The sequence below is a fragment of the Marmota flaviventris genome, chromosome 13 (genome assembly GCF_047511675.1).
Source record: "Marmota flaviventris isolate mMarFla1 chromosome 13, mMarFla1.hap1, whole genome shotgun sequence".
Taxonomy (NCBI): Eukaryota; Metazoa; Chordata; class Mammalia; order Rodentia; family Sciuridae; genus Marmota; species Marmota flaviventris.
Genome location: NC_092510.1, coordinates 68457882 through 68474194, shown reverse-complemented (window position 1 = coordinate 68474194; position 16313 = coordinate 68457882). Strand labels below are relative to the sequence as shown.

Here is a 16313-nt window from a genome sequence, read left to right as displayed (position 1 = left end):
CAACATTAGGAAAAAATATATATGCTTAGGTAAATCACTTCACTAACATATTAGAAGAAGAACAACATGATCAGGATATGGCAAAAGGCCTGGATTAGTGGAGAGATAATTTTGTTGGATGAGAAAATTTGATTTTGTAAAAATGTCATTGCTGTGTCTCAAATTAGCCCAGAAATTAAAGGCAAAATCCCAGATGAATTTTTATGAAATATGACAAGTTGATTGCAAAATTTATCTGGAAAAGAAAATGTGCAAGAATAGCCAAGAAATTATTGAAAACAGGCTGGCAAGAGGGGGTTTAGACTAGTAGATAACAATATAAAACTATAGATCACAATAAAATGTTTCTGGAAATTGAAACAGTGTGAGATGAGGACAGCAAGAGAAAATAAAATTTCTTCAGAACATATCAGTGGGTGCAGAAAGAGACTCATAAATACCTGTGAAATTATCTCACAGTAAAGGTCGTGTTTTCAAATCAGTGAGAAAACAGTGAACTTTATAACCAAATTTGCTGTCAAAAGTAAATAAGCTCATCCTACCTCAATCAGTGCGTAAATAAATAAGTTCCAGATAAAATAAGAGTCAAATTGAAAAATGAAAAATGAGAATATATTTAAAATCTTGGGAACATGAAGCAAGAGACAAAAAGAAAAAGAAATTTGACTACCCCAAATAGTAAAGCTTCTATAAAACAAAAGATACCATAAACAAATGTACAAGGCAGGTGACATAAAATGTTTGCCACAGAGATAATAAACAGAAGAATACTACGGAGAATATACAAAGGACTTATAAATATCAATATTTTCAAAATTGGTGGGGGAAAGGCAAAAAAACATGAAGAGAAAATAAACAATTTTTTCATAGCAAAAAATACAGCCCATGGATATATGCTTAGTGTTCTTGTAATCAAAAAAATGTAAAAATAAAACAATTATATTTTTATTTTCATCCATTATAATGCAAAATTTAAAAGACTAATAATACCCAGAACAGTTAAGGTATGGAGAAGTGGGTACTGCTGTACTGTACCTTGATGGAAAGTTAAATTAAGATATTTTTGAGGGTTATTTGATGACACTTGTAAAAAATTTAAGTAAACATGCCTTTGATCTAGCAATTCTCTATCAAGATAGCTAACCTAGGGAAGTATTTGATTTGGTTTTTTGTTGTTGTTTTGGTACTGGGATTGAACCCAGTAGCCTTTACCACTATGCTACATCCTCAGTCCTTTATAAAATTATTATTATTTTGACACAGGGTCTCACTAAGTTGTTGAGGGTCTTTCTAGGCTGCTGAGATTGGCCTCAAACTTTCAATCTTTTTGCCTTGGCCTCCCAAGTTGCTGGCATTACAGGCATACAGCATCACTCCTAGCTAGAGAGGTATTTGGACACGTGTCAAAGAGTTGGGTGAATTCTTTGCAGCATTATTTGCGTGAAAAAAGAAAAATACTGTCTATACCCTAAATTTCTACCAACAGAAAATGCTTAAATATGGGGCTGGGGATGTGGCTCAAGCCATAGCGTGCTCGCCTGGCATGTGTGCGGCCCAGGTTCGATCCTCAGCACCACATACATACAAAGATGTTGTGTCTGCCAAAAAACTAAAAAATAAATATTAAAAAAAAATTCTCTCTCTCTCTCTCGCTCTAAAAAAAAAAGAAAGAAAATGCTTAAATAAGCTATAGTATATTCATACAATAAATTATTATGTATTACTTTCTAAAAAACAAGTAATTATATAGAACTATCTGAAAGCACACTATGATTTATTAAAAGCAAGTCTCACATATTAAGGAAAGACATAGAAGATTATACAAGACCCAAATAGAACTTTTAAAGATTAAGAAAAATACAATTTTTGAGATAAAAATTACATTAGATGACTAAATGCAATATGTTGTCCTGGATTACCTCCAGGAAACAGAAAAAGGATATTAATGGATAAAATGGTAAAATCTAAATAAAGTCTGTAGTTTAGTTAATAGTACTGATCGTAGTTAATTGTGACAAGGTCAATTTCTTAATTTTGATAAATGTACCATGGTTATATAAGATGTTCACATTAGGAGAAATGAAATGAAAAGAATACAGGAAATCTATGTGCTATCTTTAGAACTCTCCTGCAAACCTAAACTTTTTTAAAAAATTGTTTAAAAAGTACATTGGATAGAATCGATAGCAGATTAGAACCTACAGGAGAAAATGTTAGTAAACTTGGTGGCCCAACAAAAGACCCTATCAGGTGCTGGGAGATAGCTCAGTGCATGTGCAAGGTCCTGGGTTTGATTCCCTGCAGTGAAAACAACAAACTCTTGCAACTCAGTAATACAAAGACAGAAAACCCAATTTGAAAGTGGGCAAATGATCTGAACACATACTTTCCCAAAGAAAGATACACAAATGACCAATATGTACATAAAAGATGCTCAGCCTTATTGGTCATTAAGGAAATGCGAATCAAAACCACAAGATACTACCGCACTATAACTAGAATGGCTATTAGAAGAAGAAGGAGAAGGAGAAGGAGAAGGAGGAGAAGGAGAAGGAGAAGGAGAAGGAGAAGGAGAAGGAGAAGGAGAAGGAGAAGGAGAAGGAGAAGGAGAAGGAGAAGGAGAAGAAGAAAATATTAATTGGTGAGGGTGTGGAGAAGTTGAAACCCTCATAGATTGTTAATGGGAATGTAAAAGGAAGTAGCCATTTTGAAAAACAGTTTGGCAATTTCTCAAAAGGTCACTTATTGAATTACCATCTGACCCAGCAATTCTGCTCCTAGGAAAATATTCAAAAGAAATGAAAACACATATTCACCCACAAAATCTCATCATAGTAGAATATCTCTTCAATTGAATATTACTTAGCAATAAACAGTATACTAAATCAAAGAAAGTAGTCACAAATGGACACATATTTTAGGATTCTATTTATTTTAAATGTCCAGAATAGGCAATTTAAAAGAGACAGTAGATTGGTGATTTCCTGAGATTGAAGAAGGTTTGAGGGGTAAAGCAGAGAGACAACTGATGGGTATGGGGTTTCATTTGGAAATAATATAAAAATGTTCTAAAATTGGCCAGGTGCAGTAACACCCTCCTGTAATCCCTAAGGCAGTATACCAGCTTCAGCAACTTAGCAAGACCCTGTCTCAAATGAAAAACTAAACACGACTGGGATGTAGCTCAGTGTTAGCACATCCCAGAGTTCAATACTCACTACTGAAAAAAAAAGTTCTAAACTTGATTGTGATGATGGTTGCACAACTATGTGAATATACTAAAATCTATTGAATTGTATATGATATTTTAATTATAGCTAAATAAAGATACTTTTTAAAAAGAACTATTTAAAACTGTAAGATGGATGACTCAAAATAATTATGCTAATGCAAAGAAGCTATATATATATATATATATATATATATATATATATATATATACACACACACACACACACACACACACACTCACACACATAAACACACACATATGTATACATATATATTTGTTTGTTGTTGTTGTACTAAGACTACCCAGGCACACCACTAAACTACATGCCTAGCCTTTTTTATTTTGATTTTGAGACAAGTGCAAGTTGCTGAGGCTGGACTTGAACTTGCTGTTCTTCCTGCCTCAGCCTCACAACTAGCTGGGATCTGCTCTTAATTAAACCAGATTTTGAAAAGAGTACATACTGCATAATTTCATTTACGTAAAATGCTAGAAAATACAAGTAATCTACAGTTACAGAAATCAGATCAGTGGTTGCTGTTTGGAGCTGGGAGGAATGGACTAGCAAGAGCACAAGAAAACTTTGTGGAATGATAGGTAAGTTTATTATCTAGATGGTGGTCATGATTTCATGGCTGAATACATATATTAAAACTCATCTAATTATATGATATGAATATGTGCAGTTGTACATTCCTCAATAAAGCTGCAGCCAAAAAAAGCATACTAAAAAAGTACATATGATCACAAAATCTATTTCTATGTATAGATCAACATATGCAAATGACTTAAAAAATGTGTATGTGGGTGTGGGTGGGTGTGCATTTTATAACACTGGTTACATTTGAGGAAGGGGGCTGTAGGGGACATGGAAAGGAAGTGTCACTTTTATATTACATATTTATATTACAAATTTTTTACAAGAATGTTTTATATGTATTACTTTTGTAAGTAAATAAAAAGCTAATAAAATTACTTGTTTTAAAATAATTAAATAAAACTTAACAACAACAACACCCAGTTACAAATTAAAATGATGCTATTTTTATTTTATTTTTGCAGTTCCAGGGAACAAGCCCAGGCCTGAGATCATGCCAGGCAAGCACTCTAGCACCACCAAGCCACATCCCCAGTCCTATGATATCGTTTTAAAGAGGCTATGAAGCCTGCAAAATCATGGACTCTGTTAACTAGAAGGAACTTCCTGAAGGAACCATCAGGCTGGATGTTCTGAACACAAGGAAGTGGGAACTGCTGAGGATGGGGGAAAACAGTCACTGGCTCCCAAGGACAGACCAGCTCTGCATTGGCTGAGGGACATAAGGTTCAAGAGTGGACAAATGGGGGGGGGCGGGGCTGGGGTTGTGGCTCAGCAGTAAAGGCGTTCGCCTAGCACGTGAGAGGCCGTGGGTCCAATCCTCACAGAAAAATAAATAAAATAAAGGTATTGTGTCCAACTACAACTAAAAAATAAATATTAAAAAAAAGAGTGGGCAAATCAGCGTCAGAATGAACAGTACTTCTGCCTCATTGATGATGCTGAGCTGGTTCCTGCACCTCTCAAGGGCAGTCTCTGGTTTGTATAGTGAATATCAGACAGGATGGCCTTTAGGGACGTCCTGCTCTGATATTATAGAATTCTGTCTGTGTCTCTTCATCCTGGTCATTCCCCTGCCTCACTCCAGATTTTGCACTTTTGTAAGATCCTTATGGGAGCTGGACCATCCCCCTGACTCCCAGGAAAGCAACTCTGCCTATCATTTTTTCACTTACTCATTCGTTTATTTTTAAATTTGTTCATAGAGAATTGCTTATGCATTCATTTAATTGATCATATTTCCATTCATGTATTCATTCTGTAAACACTCCTGGACCAGCACTGACTGGGGACTGACCTGTGAGGATGGATCCCTGGCCGTGAGCCACTTTCTCCAACTTTTCCACGCCAATTAAAATCTCTAAGTAGATTGTGTAATTGGGTCTTTGGGACATCATCCCTGAAGCACCCCCAAAGTTTCTAAACTGGGCACATTTCTTCTTCTCCTCATAAATTGCCTTGAGAATTGAGCAGTCCCTTGGTACACAGAGAGCTTTGAAAAGTGCCACCTCCATTTGGCCTGCTGCTCGCCCCCACGCTGTCCATTAGCCAGGATGGAGCTGGAAGCTGCCCAGGCCAGGGACTTCCTGCTTCCTACAAAAACTGTTCAGCCCTGAGCCCACCAGAGTTCTACTGTATCTGACACACTTCAGAGAACACCACCAAAATCTAAGCACTTGGAATATTCTGCTCAATTCTAAAAGCTTCACTTAATTAAATCAACTTTCAAATGCTTCACTGAATTTCATGAGAGTAAATTTTCTGTTTCGGAATCTTGGCTGAAGTATACCCACCATAATCCTCTGCACAGAAGAGGCTCAGCCCAACTTCATTGACCTGTGACCCCCTAAGGCTAGTCAGAGACTCTGGTCTCAAACCTTCAGAAACATCTTCCAGGTAACCAGGGACACAGACCCAAAAGAGCCTGAAGGTAAGTGGGAAATGGGGAAGTGCAGGTAGAGGAAGCAGTCAAGATTCTGAGGAATAACTGGGAGCTTGGCTTCCATTCCCACTCACTGTGTTACTCTGTGTAAGCACCTTCCCCTCTCTGGGCCTGGGTCTTCATGTACAACAAGGGAGTAGTCCAGCTAATCCATACAACCCCTCCCAGCTTTGCCAGAGTGTCATCCAAGCTGGGAGAAACCCATGTTTGGAAGCCACCTACCCATTCAGTTTATCCCAATCCCTGGAAGTCATTACAAGACAGGAAGAAGTTGGCTGTGGCCAAGCTGGTACCCTCAATGTGGCCTCTAGAACCTGAGAGAGGAGAAGGAGGAGATGACAGCCCAGTGGGCTGGTAGGAGTGGGAAACAGGCAGAAAGAGAGTGAGAGAAGCAAGCAGCAGCCTAAAAGTACAAATGCAAGACTATGGAGCCCAAAGGAGAGGGAGGACTCCTTATTGGGTCTCAGAGTGACCTCCCAGTTCACACTCCCCCTGACAACTCTAGACACAGTCTGGTTGAGGCCAGACCTTCCACCTGAGGCCTAGGACTAGATCAGAGATCTCTTTTGCTGCAGAAATGGCCCTTAATTCCCCAAGGTAAGGTTCAGGGTATAGGGATACATTCTGAACCTGGTGACTTATCATGTGAGAGGAAGGAGTATTCACAGGGGCCACCTTGCCTGGTCACCTGACAGGCAGGAGAGTCCCACTGTACCCTTCAGGTGGTGTGTTAGCAAAAGAAAAGAAGAAATGGGCTTCCCATTACTAGGGGTGTGCAAAAAGAAGCAGGGTGAGGCCAAACCTGGGAAAGTAGAGGGAATTTCTTCCTGGAAAGTATTTGGATTCAGTGACCTGGGAGAATACTTGTCCTGACTTATCCCCTAATGCCTGGCACACAATAGTTCATCAGTTACTTCTTGATTTTGGAATGAATAAACAAGGGAAGAATGAAAATAGGAAAACATTGCACGCAAGTGAGGCAGAGCGGAACCTCCCGGCCCAAGGCTTTGGCCAAGGGTTTCATAGGGCCAAAGGCACCTTGCCAGGTGCTCTGAAACATTGAGGAGAGATTGAGTAATGCTGCTTAGCAGGTGAGAAGATTGTGGGGAGGACATTGAAGAAGGACCATCATCTAGAACCATAGGCGTTTGGGGTTTGATGGGAGCAACTGTCCCCTCTAAACATGGTGTTGTGGTCATAATGTTGGGAGGGCTGTATTTGAGATTCACTTCACCAGAGACCAACCGTACAACCTCAGTTTCCCGACCTATACCAGGGAGAGCCAAGTTGACCTCTCAAGGCATTTCCATGGGACATCCTCAGAGTACACACAGACAAGCAGCCCTGGCTCTGGCCCAGAGGAAATAGGGATTGGGGGTAGGTCAGGAGGTCTGTTAAATTTTAGCTAGAAAGCCCACAATGAAGGCAGATTCTGAAGGTCTAACACATACAAAGTAAATGACAAAGCAGGCCCTGTGGGGACAGGTGGATGTGTCCACTGATAGACTTAGAGGCCAACAGCCCCACTGAAGCAAGTCACAATGTACAATTTGTACATGGAAACCTCAGTACCTGAAGACTAGACCCACTGCTGCAACTGAGGGATAAAGGACATTGCAGACCATAGGAACAGCATAAGCAATGGCTCAGAGTTTGCCTGAAAACCAAGAGGACCTTCAGAGACCATCTAGCCAAGGAGTTGTCAAGTGTGGTACCTGTGCCAGCAGCATCGCTCACACCTACTCAGTCAGAACCTCTGGGAGGGAGTGGTGTCAACAACGTGATTCTAGTGTTCATTCAAGTTGCAGCCCCTGGGTTCCCAAACTATGTTCACAGAACACTTATCTACAGCAGATTAAGGAGTGTTTTGAAATGGGTACCCAGGGTCAAATCAGCTTGGAGAGCACAAGTTCTACACTGCATTTGGAGGACGATGAATCACATTAGCATATCAAAGGCTTCCTATAAAGAGCTTTGTTTGTTTTCATTAATCCAGCCTGACCTCAACTTGATTTTTAAGATTGCCCACCCCCCACTTCCATTAACACTCTCTTAGGGAATCACTGTTCTGAATCCTCATTTTTCATATAGGTAAATTGAGGTCTACAGAGGTGAGGGGATTGCCCAAAAGCCAGAGAGTGTGTCTGAGAGCAGAAGACCCTAGCAATCCACCCCATCCCACAACAGGCTCCGTGAGCTCCCACCACATGTACCCTCTCTCCTTCCATCCCAGCTGTGTGGCCTATTCACATGGAGTCTGTCAACAGGACCGTGGTCTCTCAGTTCTTCCTGAAGGGATTTTCTGGCTACCCAGTCCTGGAGCATCTGCTCTTCCCACTCTGCTTAGCCATGTACCTGGTGACCCTGCTGGGAAACACGGCCATTGTGGCAGTGAGCATCCTCGATGCCCGCCTGCACACACCCATGTACTTCTTCCTGGACAACCTCTCCATCCTGGACATCTGCTACACATCCACCTTTGTGCCTCTGATGCTGGTTCACCTCCTGTCATCTCAGAAGACCATCTCCTTTATTGGCTGTGCCATCCAGATGTGTCTGAGTCTGTCCACGGGCTCCACAGAGTGCCTGCTGCTTGCCATCATGGCCTATGACCGCTGTCTGGCCATTTGCCGACCACTCAGGTACCCCGTGCTCATGAGCCCCCGGCTCTGCTTGCTGCTGGCGGGGGCTGCCTGGGTTCTCTGCCTCCTCAAGTCAGTGACTGAAACAGTCATCGTCATGAGGCTGCCATTCTGTGGCCACCACATGGTTAGTCACTTCACCTGTGAGATCCTGGCAGTGCTGAAGTTGGCCTGTGGTGACACGTCAGTCAGCGAGGCCTTCCTGCTAGTGGGTGCCATCCTGCTGCTGCCTGTGCCCCTGACCTTTATCTGCCTGTCCTACATGCTAATCCTGGCCACCATCTTGAGGGTACCCTCAGCTGCCGGCCGCCGCAAAGCCTTCTCCACCTGCTCAGCACACCTGGCTGTGGTGTTGCTTTTCTATGGCACTGTCATCTTCATGTACATGAAACCCAAGAGCAAGGAGGCCCACATCTCTGATGAGGTCTTTACAGTCCTCTACGCCGTGGTCACACCCATGCTTAACCCCGTCATCTACAGCCTACGGAACAAGGAGGTGAAGGAGGCTGTCAGGACAGTGTGGGGCAGGAGAAAGGCCTGTAGGTGAGAAAGGGAAGGGCTCTGCATGGCCGAGGGGCTTGGTGTCATGGTGAGGTTCCTGTATACCAATGGCAATGTGGGGCAGGGCACAGGGTTACATGTACCTTCATCCTAGGATGGAAGCACCAAGTCCCACTAATCCTGCCACAGAATAGCTCACAAATCACCCTTTGCTCCTCGCCTTGCTATGGTCTCAGGCTTTCACTCAGCCTTTACAACCTACTGTCTGGTCTTAAGACTTTTGTCTTATTCCCCCTTCTAATCTGTCCTCATATGGGCATCCAGAGAGCAAATGGGATCATATCACTCTTCTGATGGACACCTGGAATAGGCCTTCAGGACACTGGGGGTGCTCTTCAAGGCCCTCACAGCTGACCCCATCTGATGTAGCTCCCTAGCCTTGCACCCCACAGTCTCCCACCTCACAGCCACACACCAGGTAAATGTGAGCCTTGCCCTTCCTTGCTCTCCCCAACTCAGAGCTCTTTTGGGGTTCTCACCATAAGGCAGCCTCCCCCAGCACACACTACACATATAAATGGACTGCCTGGCCCTTCAGGCTCAGTCCCATGCCACCTTAACCAGGAAGCCACCCCACTCTGTTCCTTTCACTGTGACTCTCCTGTGCCCTTGGTTTCCCGTAATTACTCCAAAACCAGCGAGTTTCTGATACCACTCTGTCCCAGAGTCCAGTCTTGCCTGACCCCAGGCCCCTCACAAGTTTTCTAAATATATAAATGAGCACAGGTGTAGCCATTATATTGGCAGAGCCTGAGTCCTCAAGGATGAGCAGAGCTGAGATGGAGTTGGATGACAGGCAAGGCCTAGCCCCTCTGGGAAGGCACCGTAGATGCAGCAATGATGCCTCAAGTCCAACATCCCCAAACATGTCTGACCTTGGGACACTAACCACCCAGAGCTGCCCCAGCTGGAGCCCTGAACTTCCCACTTTAGTAGCAGCAGCAGTAGCCCCTGTTTTCAGTACTCCTACCTAGAAACATCACCTGGCTCTAAGGGAACTTGCTCTTCATCAATCACCCACCCCTGGGACCTGGACTGAAGTGGACTGTCTCCTTCCAGGATTGGATATATGTATCCTATTCTTCATGCCCAATCACAGAAGTGTGTTTAAATAAATTCTGGTGAAGGTTCAGTGATGAAATGTGATACAGTTGCTAGGAAACCTATTTTGTGAAGAATTTGATGATGAAATGTTCACAATACAATAGAAAAAAAAAGCAGATCACAAGACATCATATTTAATACATTTATTTTTTAAAAGTATCATTCATAAACCGATGGAAAAAAAGTATGTAGAAAATTCTGGAAAACTATGAAAAAATAGTAAGAGATAATTTCTGGGTGATAGGATTACAGATAAGTACTGTTACCTTATTCTTTTCAATATCATCCAATATTTCTGAAATGAATATGACTTTGGACTTAAAAAACATTATTTCTTGCAATAATATTACAAGAAGGAAGGAAGATGATATGTTCGAAGACAGCCCAGGCAACTTAATAACATGCTGTCTCAAAAGAAAATATGAAAGAAGAACTGGGAATGTAGCTCAAAGACAGAGGGTCCCTGGTGGTGGGGGGTGGTGGGGAGAATGAAGAAAGGGAGGGAGAGAGAGAGACAGAAAGAAAAAGAAAGTAATTAAGAAATCTATTTTAAGAAATGGGAGATCTTCTTGCTCTACAAAAGAGGACAAAGGATAGGGCCTGAGCCAAGGGCTGGGAATTGAGGAAGACATAGCAGTTTCCAGACACTTGATGAGGCTGAACCAGGCAGACAGTGAAGCAGACAGGGTGGGGCTGAGAAATATGTGGAGGATATTGACATATATATTATATATGTGCAATGATATTTGGGAAATAGAGATTTAATACATGACAAAATATATTATATATATATACAATCTCTGGGATTACAGATATGGGTGAGGGAGAGGGAGGACTGTAGGCTGATGCCAGTTTCAGGCTTGACTGTGGGCATTGATTTGCCACCACTGAACCCTGAGATGGGGAAGATGAGTGAGCAGGAGGGGACAAAGGAGACAGAATGAGTCTGTTGAACTCAAGTGTCCACAGGGCAATCAAAGAGCACTGTTCTGTGAACAGATGGAATAAGTGCGAATAGTCTTCCAGTTGTTTACCTTGACCTATGCTCCTGATAAAATTCCAGATCACAAATCATAATATAATGTGGCAACAGATACCTTCTGCTGTTTATTAAAGTCTGCTTTTCAGTATCTGAATTGTGTGAATTTGTTTACCCTTATGGTGAAAGGACAGGAAGAAGGGAGGCAAGGAAGAAAGAAACCTGTACACACCCACGTGCCTGAGTAGATCCTGGCTAGAAAAGCTCCCTCTCACACACTCTTGGTCTCCACATGATGAAGCAATGGATTCTCTTTCGGTTTGAATAAACTCAGGTCCTGCAGCAATCCTGGAAGGAGACAGCCCACTTCAGTCCAGGTGACCAGGCCTGGTGAAGGAGAGACCCACTCTCAGAACCTGTAATATCCAGGGGGCTGGACTGCAATGAGACCATCATCAGATTCTCTGTCCAGTCTCTTTGCTGTGGCCACTTCACCCCAGCAAGCCACTCAAGGGACAGTGAAAGGAACTTAGGTCCCTCAGATACCCAACCTGCAACTTTGTGTCATTACAGAGTTTGAACTTTGAATTGGGCAGGGACTACCAGGTCCCTGAGAACAAAATGCAAGCAGGCTGTCTGCATGGCAGGGGACCAGGACGCTAGTCCTTGGGGCCCCTCAGCCTGGCCTACCCCAGAACAGTGCATCTACTGGTAGTGAACTCATCAATTCGTCCATGGCTCCCCCAAGCCTCAGGTCATCTTACCTGGCTCCAGCTCTCTGCATACAATTCTGCCACAGGCCAGTGGTTAAGAGGAGCAGTCATCTGGTGTGTGAGTCTCACAAAAGCTTTTTAAAACATTTCAAAGCCAGAATATTTGCTTGGAGAAGGAGACACAAGAATAATAATAATATCATCCACCACTTGCTGCATATTGACCCCAGGCCAGGCTCTGCAGGAAGAGCTCTACTTCAGCTCACTGGATCCTCAGTTGGCACTCACCCAACACGGAAATGCCACTACCTCCTGTTACAGGTAAGGAACTGGATTGAGAAAACTGTTAACAAGTGACAGGGATGGGACCCCCAATCAGTGTGACTCCAAAGCCCACCCCAACACCTCTGACACACAAGAGGAAGTGGTGACACAGGAACCCCAGATCCAGGCATTACAAAATCTGGACCTGTGCTGGGCAGGCATTGCACACCTGTAATCTGCACAATCCAGAGGCTGAGGCAGGAGGACCCTAATTGTAAAGCACAGCAACTAAGGGAGGCTCTAAGCAACTTAGTGAGACCCTCTCAAAATAAAATTTTAAAAATAATAAAAAGGGCTGGGGATGTGGCTCAGTGGTAAAGTGCCTCTGGATTCAAATCCAAGTACCAATTAAAAAAAATAAATAAAAAGCTGGACCTAAATCTTCCTGCCTGTGATGCCTTTTCCTTTATTTTAAAATGATCTGTGAAGCCTAAAATAAGCATTAAGTGGGTAAAGTTAGATTTACCAGCCAATGAGATTCATGTGATATTTTCCTTACAAAGGAACTCTAGTTTCTCTGACCTCAGGATTGGAGGATTCTAGAGAGTCTGATTAAATGTTTGCAAGGTTACAGAGTCCAGAGGTCACCTAACTGACCAGCTCATTTCTCAGAAAGAGGAGCTGGATCTAGTCAGACTGCAGAACAGGAACAAAGGCCAACAATCAAACCTGGGCTCCATCCACCCACTCTAGGGCTCATTTCATGCTCACCCCACCATTCAAGAGGTATAAAATTGTGAAGTGAACTGAAACCACTACTTTCAGAGCCATTCAGTGTCTGATCATTCTGTGAATCTAGTCTTCTGGAAGATGACAGAGTGTGTGACATTGGCCGAGAGATGCCCTGGAATATACGGTAAAACAACATGGCACCCAAAGGCAGAGGGGCTGCTCAGCTGCTCTAGGCATGCGTTAAGAATACTTTGGGTCAGGGTATTGTGGGCAGGTGTGAAATGTGTCACAGCATTTCACTGCTGGTGGAAGATGCTCCAGGTGTCATTCCCTGGCCGTAATAACTGGTAAAGCTTTTGATGGTGGAGCCTCCATCCACCAGGGTCTCTGAGGATAGGCCCCTGAAACCCACAGTGGACATACAGCATGAGAAGGCAAAAAACCTCTGTCATGTTGAGTCATAAAAAATATGAACCTGTGCATTAGCACAGCATAACCGAGCCATCCTAACCAGTTCTCCCCAAAGTCCTATCCTTTGCCTGGGTTGTAGTCAAAGCTGTTGGGCACCTGCAACATTGGCTTTTCTATCTCAGATTCCTTTCTTTGGGCTGTTTTTATTTGCCAGGAATGTGCCATACTCTGACCCTTAAGCTGCAAGGAAACTCACCATGCCCCTGATGTAGCTCTCCAGAAAGAGCAACTCTTCCCACAGGCAGAAACCTGGATCACAAGGCTCATCTCCCAGCAATCACAATGGTGGCATCATTCTATTGAAGAGTGTGATGGACAGGGAAGCGGGTAAGGAGTGTTAGTCCCAAGGTGAGACATTGGGATGAGATTTTGGGACGAATAGCAGCTCTGGATTTCAATGAATGCCTAGTTGCATTAGAATGGCAATCACTGATACTCCTGGGCAGGTCACTTGGAGGGTGACAGTGATGAACCAGACACAGCACTTTTGCTTCAATTGCTCATTATTCAACAGTCTAGTAAGAGAGAATCAGCAATCTAGCCAGAATTCAAGGCACAATGAAATTAATCTGTGTTAATGCAGGGCAACCATCCTGTAGTTTGGGTGGACAGTCCTTCAGAGCCATCAGAGTGAGCTGCATGCAGAAAATGCAGGGTGAACTCAGCCTATAAGAATAAGTAGACAACAAAGGGTCTAAGGGTAAGAGGTCAATGTCTGCTCCCCTCCTGCCACCTGGCCAAGTGACCAGTGGAGACAGTATAGCACAAAAATTAAGACCACACCACAAGCTAAGCAGGAGATGGAGACGTAGCTAGAAGTAGAACACTGGCCTAGCATGCATGAGCCCCTGACCGTCTAGCAGCCTTTGTCCCAGCAATGGCAGTAGTCTGGCCAAGCAGGTGTGTGTGAAGGGTGGTGTGGAAGTGAGGCAAGAGGGCAGGCCACAGTCTTGCCAGAAGCCTCAAATGCCTGCACCTCTCCCTCTTGGGTCTTTGGTAAGAGACCAGAGTGAGGAGAGAGATGCAGACTCAGGGAATTACCACCTTCCTCTGCCTGAAAAAAAACAAAAAATGTCAGAATTTGAAATGAACATAGGTCTGTTGTAAGTGCACACAGAGCTGAGACAGAGCCCTCCCATGGCTTCTTTCCAGATTTCAGATTTGACAATTGTCTTTATACCCCAGAATCACGGACAATACTGGAGGTCTAAAGCAAAGGAGGAAAGAGATGTGTCCAAGGTTGCTGGGACCTAGAGAGTGAATAAATGAATATAAACTCCAGGAGGGTAGAAGACATGACTATTTCTGCTGTATTCTCAGTACCTGGCATAGTACTTGCTATGCAAGTACAGCTCGTAGTACTTGCCCAGTGACTATTAGTCAAGTAGGAAATGAAGGATGTCGCCTGTGGGGACATCTCCCGTAATGCCCTGGTATTGATGGTGGCTACAACCATCCTGACAGTGACCCCTCTCCTGCTCATCTGCCTCTCCTACATTTTCATCCTGGCTGCCATCTTTCGGGTTCCCTCTGCTTCAGGCCAGCACAAAGCCTTCTCCACCTGCTCTGCACACCTCACAGTGGTGGTGATTTTCTACAGGACCATCTCCTTCATGTACCTCAAGCCTAAGGCAAAAAACCCCAATGTGGATAAGATTATCACACTGTTTTATGCCGCCGTGACACCTTCACTTAACCCCATCATCTACAGCCTAAGAAATGCAGAGGTGAAAGCAGCTGTCACAGCTCTGCTTGGGGGAGGTCTGCTCACTAGAAAATTCTCCCACATTTACTGTTGCCCTCCAACTCTGTCAGTCAACATGAGCTAGCCTATCTTGTGGTAATGGAATCATTAATTAAGTGGCTTAAAACCAACAGATTTCTCACTTATGCCCCAGGTCCATAAGGGCTTGGCTGGGGTTCTGCTCTGCTTCCTTTTATCCACCCCTCACCCCCACCACAGGACCCATGATGACAAAGTAGTTACCATCTGTAACATGGCTGGGCACCATTACAAAACAAGAAGAGAAGGTGTCCTTTCTCTCCCTTCACACCCACCTTCTTCCAGACTGTCATTCCAGGGTCCTGGAGCACCTTCAGGCCCACCACAAGACACAGAGGTACCAACTTTCATTGGTGTCTCCAGCTGCTCCCAAGGCTCTGTCCCTCTAGTCTCTAAAAGAAATTCCTCATATTCCTCATAGTGGTTCTGCCATTGAAGTCTAGCCCCAATTGATCCATCACTCTTTTGATCGAGACCCTTCATGGCTCCCCATCACCACAGCATTAAGTTCAAATATTTGCTGAGTCTTCAAGGCCCCCAGAGTCTGGCAGCATCTGCTTCTTCAGCCTGACTTCCACTTCCCCCTCCACACAGGCCGGCCAATCACTACATCCTCTGCACTGCCCCCACCTCCAGGTCTTTGCTCCTGCTGTTCTCAGTCACACTGGGATGAGTTTTCAAAGCCAGCCCAGACACCATCTCTTTCATGCATTCTTCTCTGATGCACTTTGAGATTGTCTTCTTTATACCCTACAGCATCTTTCACTTTATCTGTCTCATCCTGACTTGTGACATTTCCTCATCATCAGAGCTCCTTGGGGGCAGCCTGCCACCAGGTCTCACCTACTGCTGTAGCTTTGGGAGGGCTTTCTCTACAGCAGATTTCCTGAACTGACTTGTTACCCAGAAGCTTTGAGCACTGAGTCCAGTGGTGCTGAGTATCTCCAAGCAGTGGCAGGTGGACAGGGGTCCTGGCGTGGCTATGTACAGACAGGTGAAGGGAGCAGCAGTACTGCTGGCCACAGTCTTGTCCTCGATGCAGGCAAGTTGCTCTGGACCTTGGGCTGTCTCCTGTGAGACAAGTCAGGAGACAGCCAAGGGCTGCTGACCTGCTTGGCTGTTAGGCCTGGCTCTGTCTTATGGTGGTATTCTTCCCACCAGGGATCCCACAGGCACCTCACACTCAACATGTCCAAATCGGAAATCATCCCCAACCCCCAAGTGACGGCACCATCTTCAGGAATGGCACCATTCTAAAACAGTACAGAAGACATCACTTATTCTCTGCTTCA

General features: G+C 44.0%; 1 protein-coding gene across 1 annotated transcript; it reads left to right on the top strand.

Annotated features, from left to right (window-relative positions):
• The first annotated feature begins 8022 nt into the window (after positions 1–8022).
• LOC114089311 (olfactory receptor 13J1) lies at positions 8023–8961 on the top strand. The gene has a single exon (XM_027931131.2). It carries the CDS (start codon positions 8023–8025, stop codon positions 8959–8961), a length of 939 nt encoding a protein of 312 aa, XP_027786932.2.
• Positions 8962–16313: the final 7352 nt, after the last annotated feature.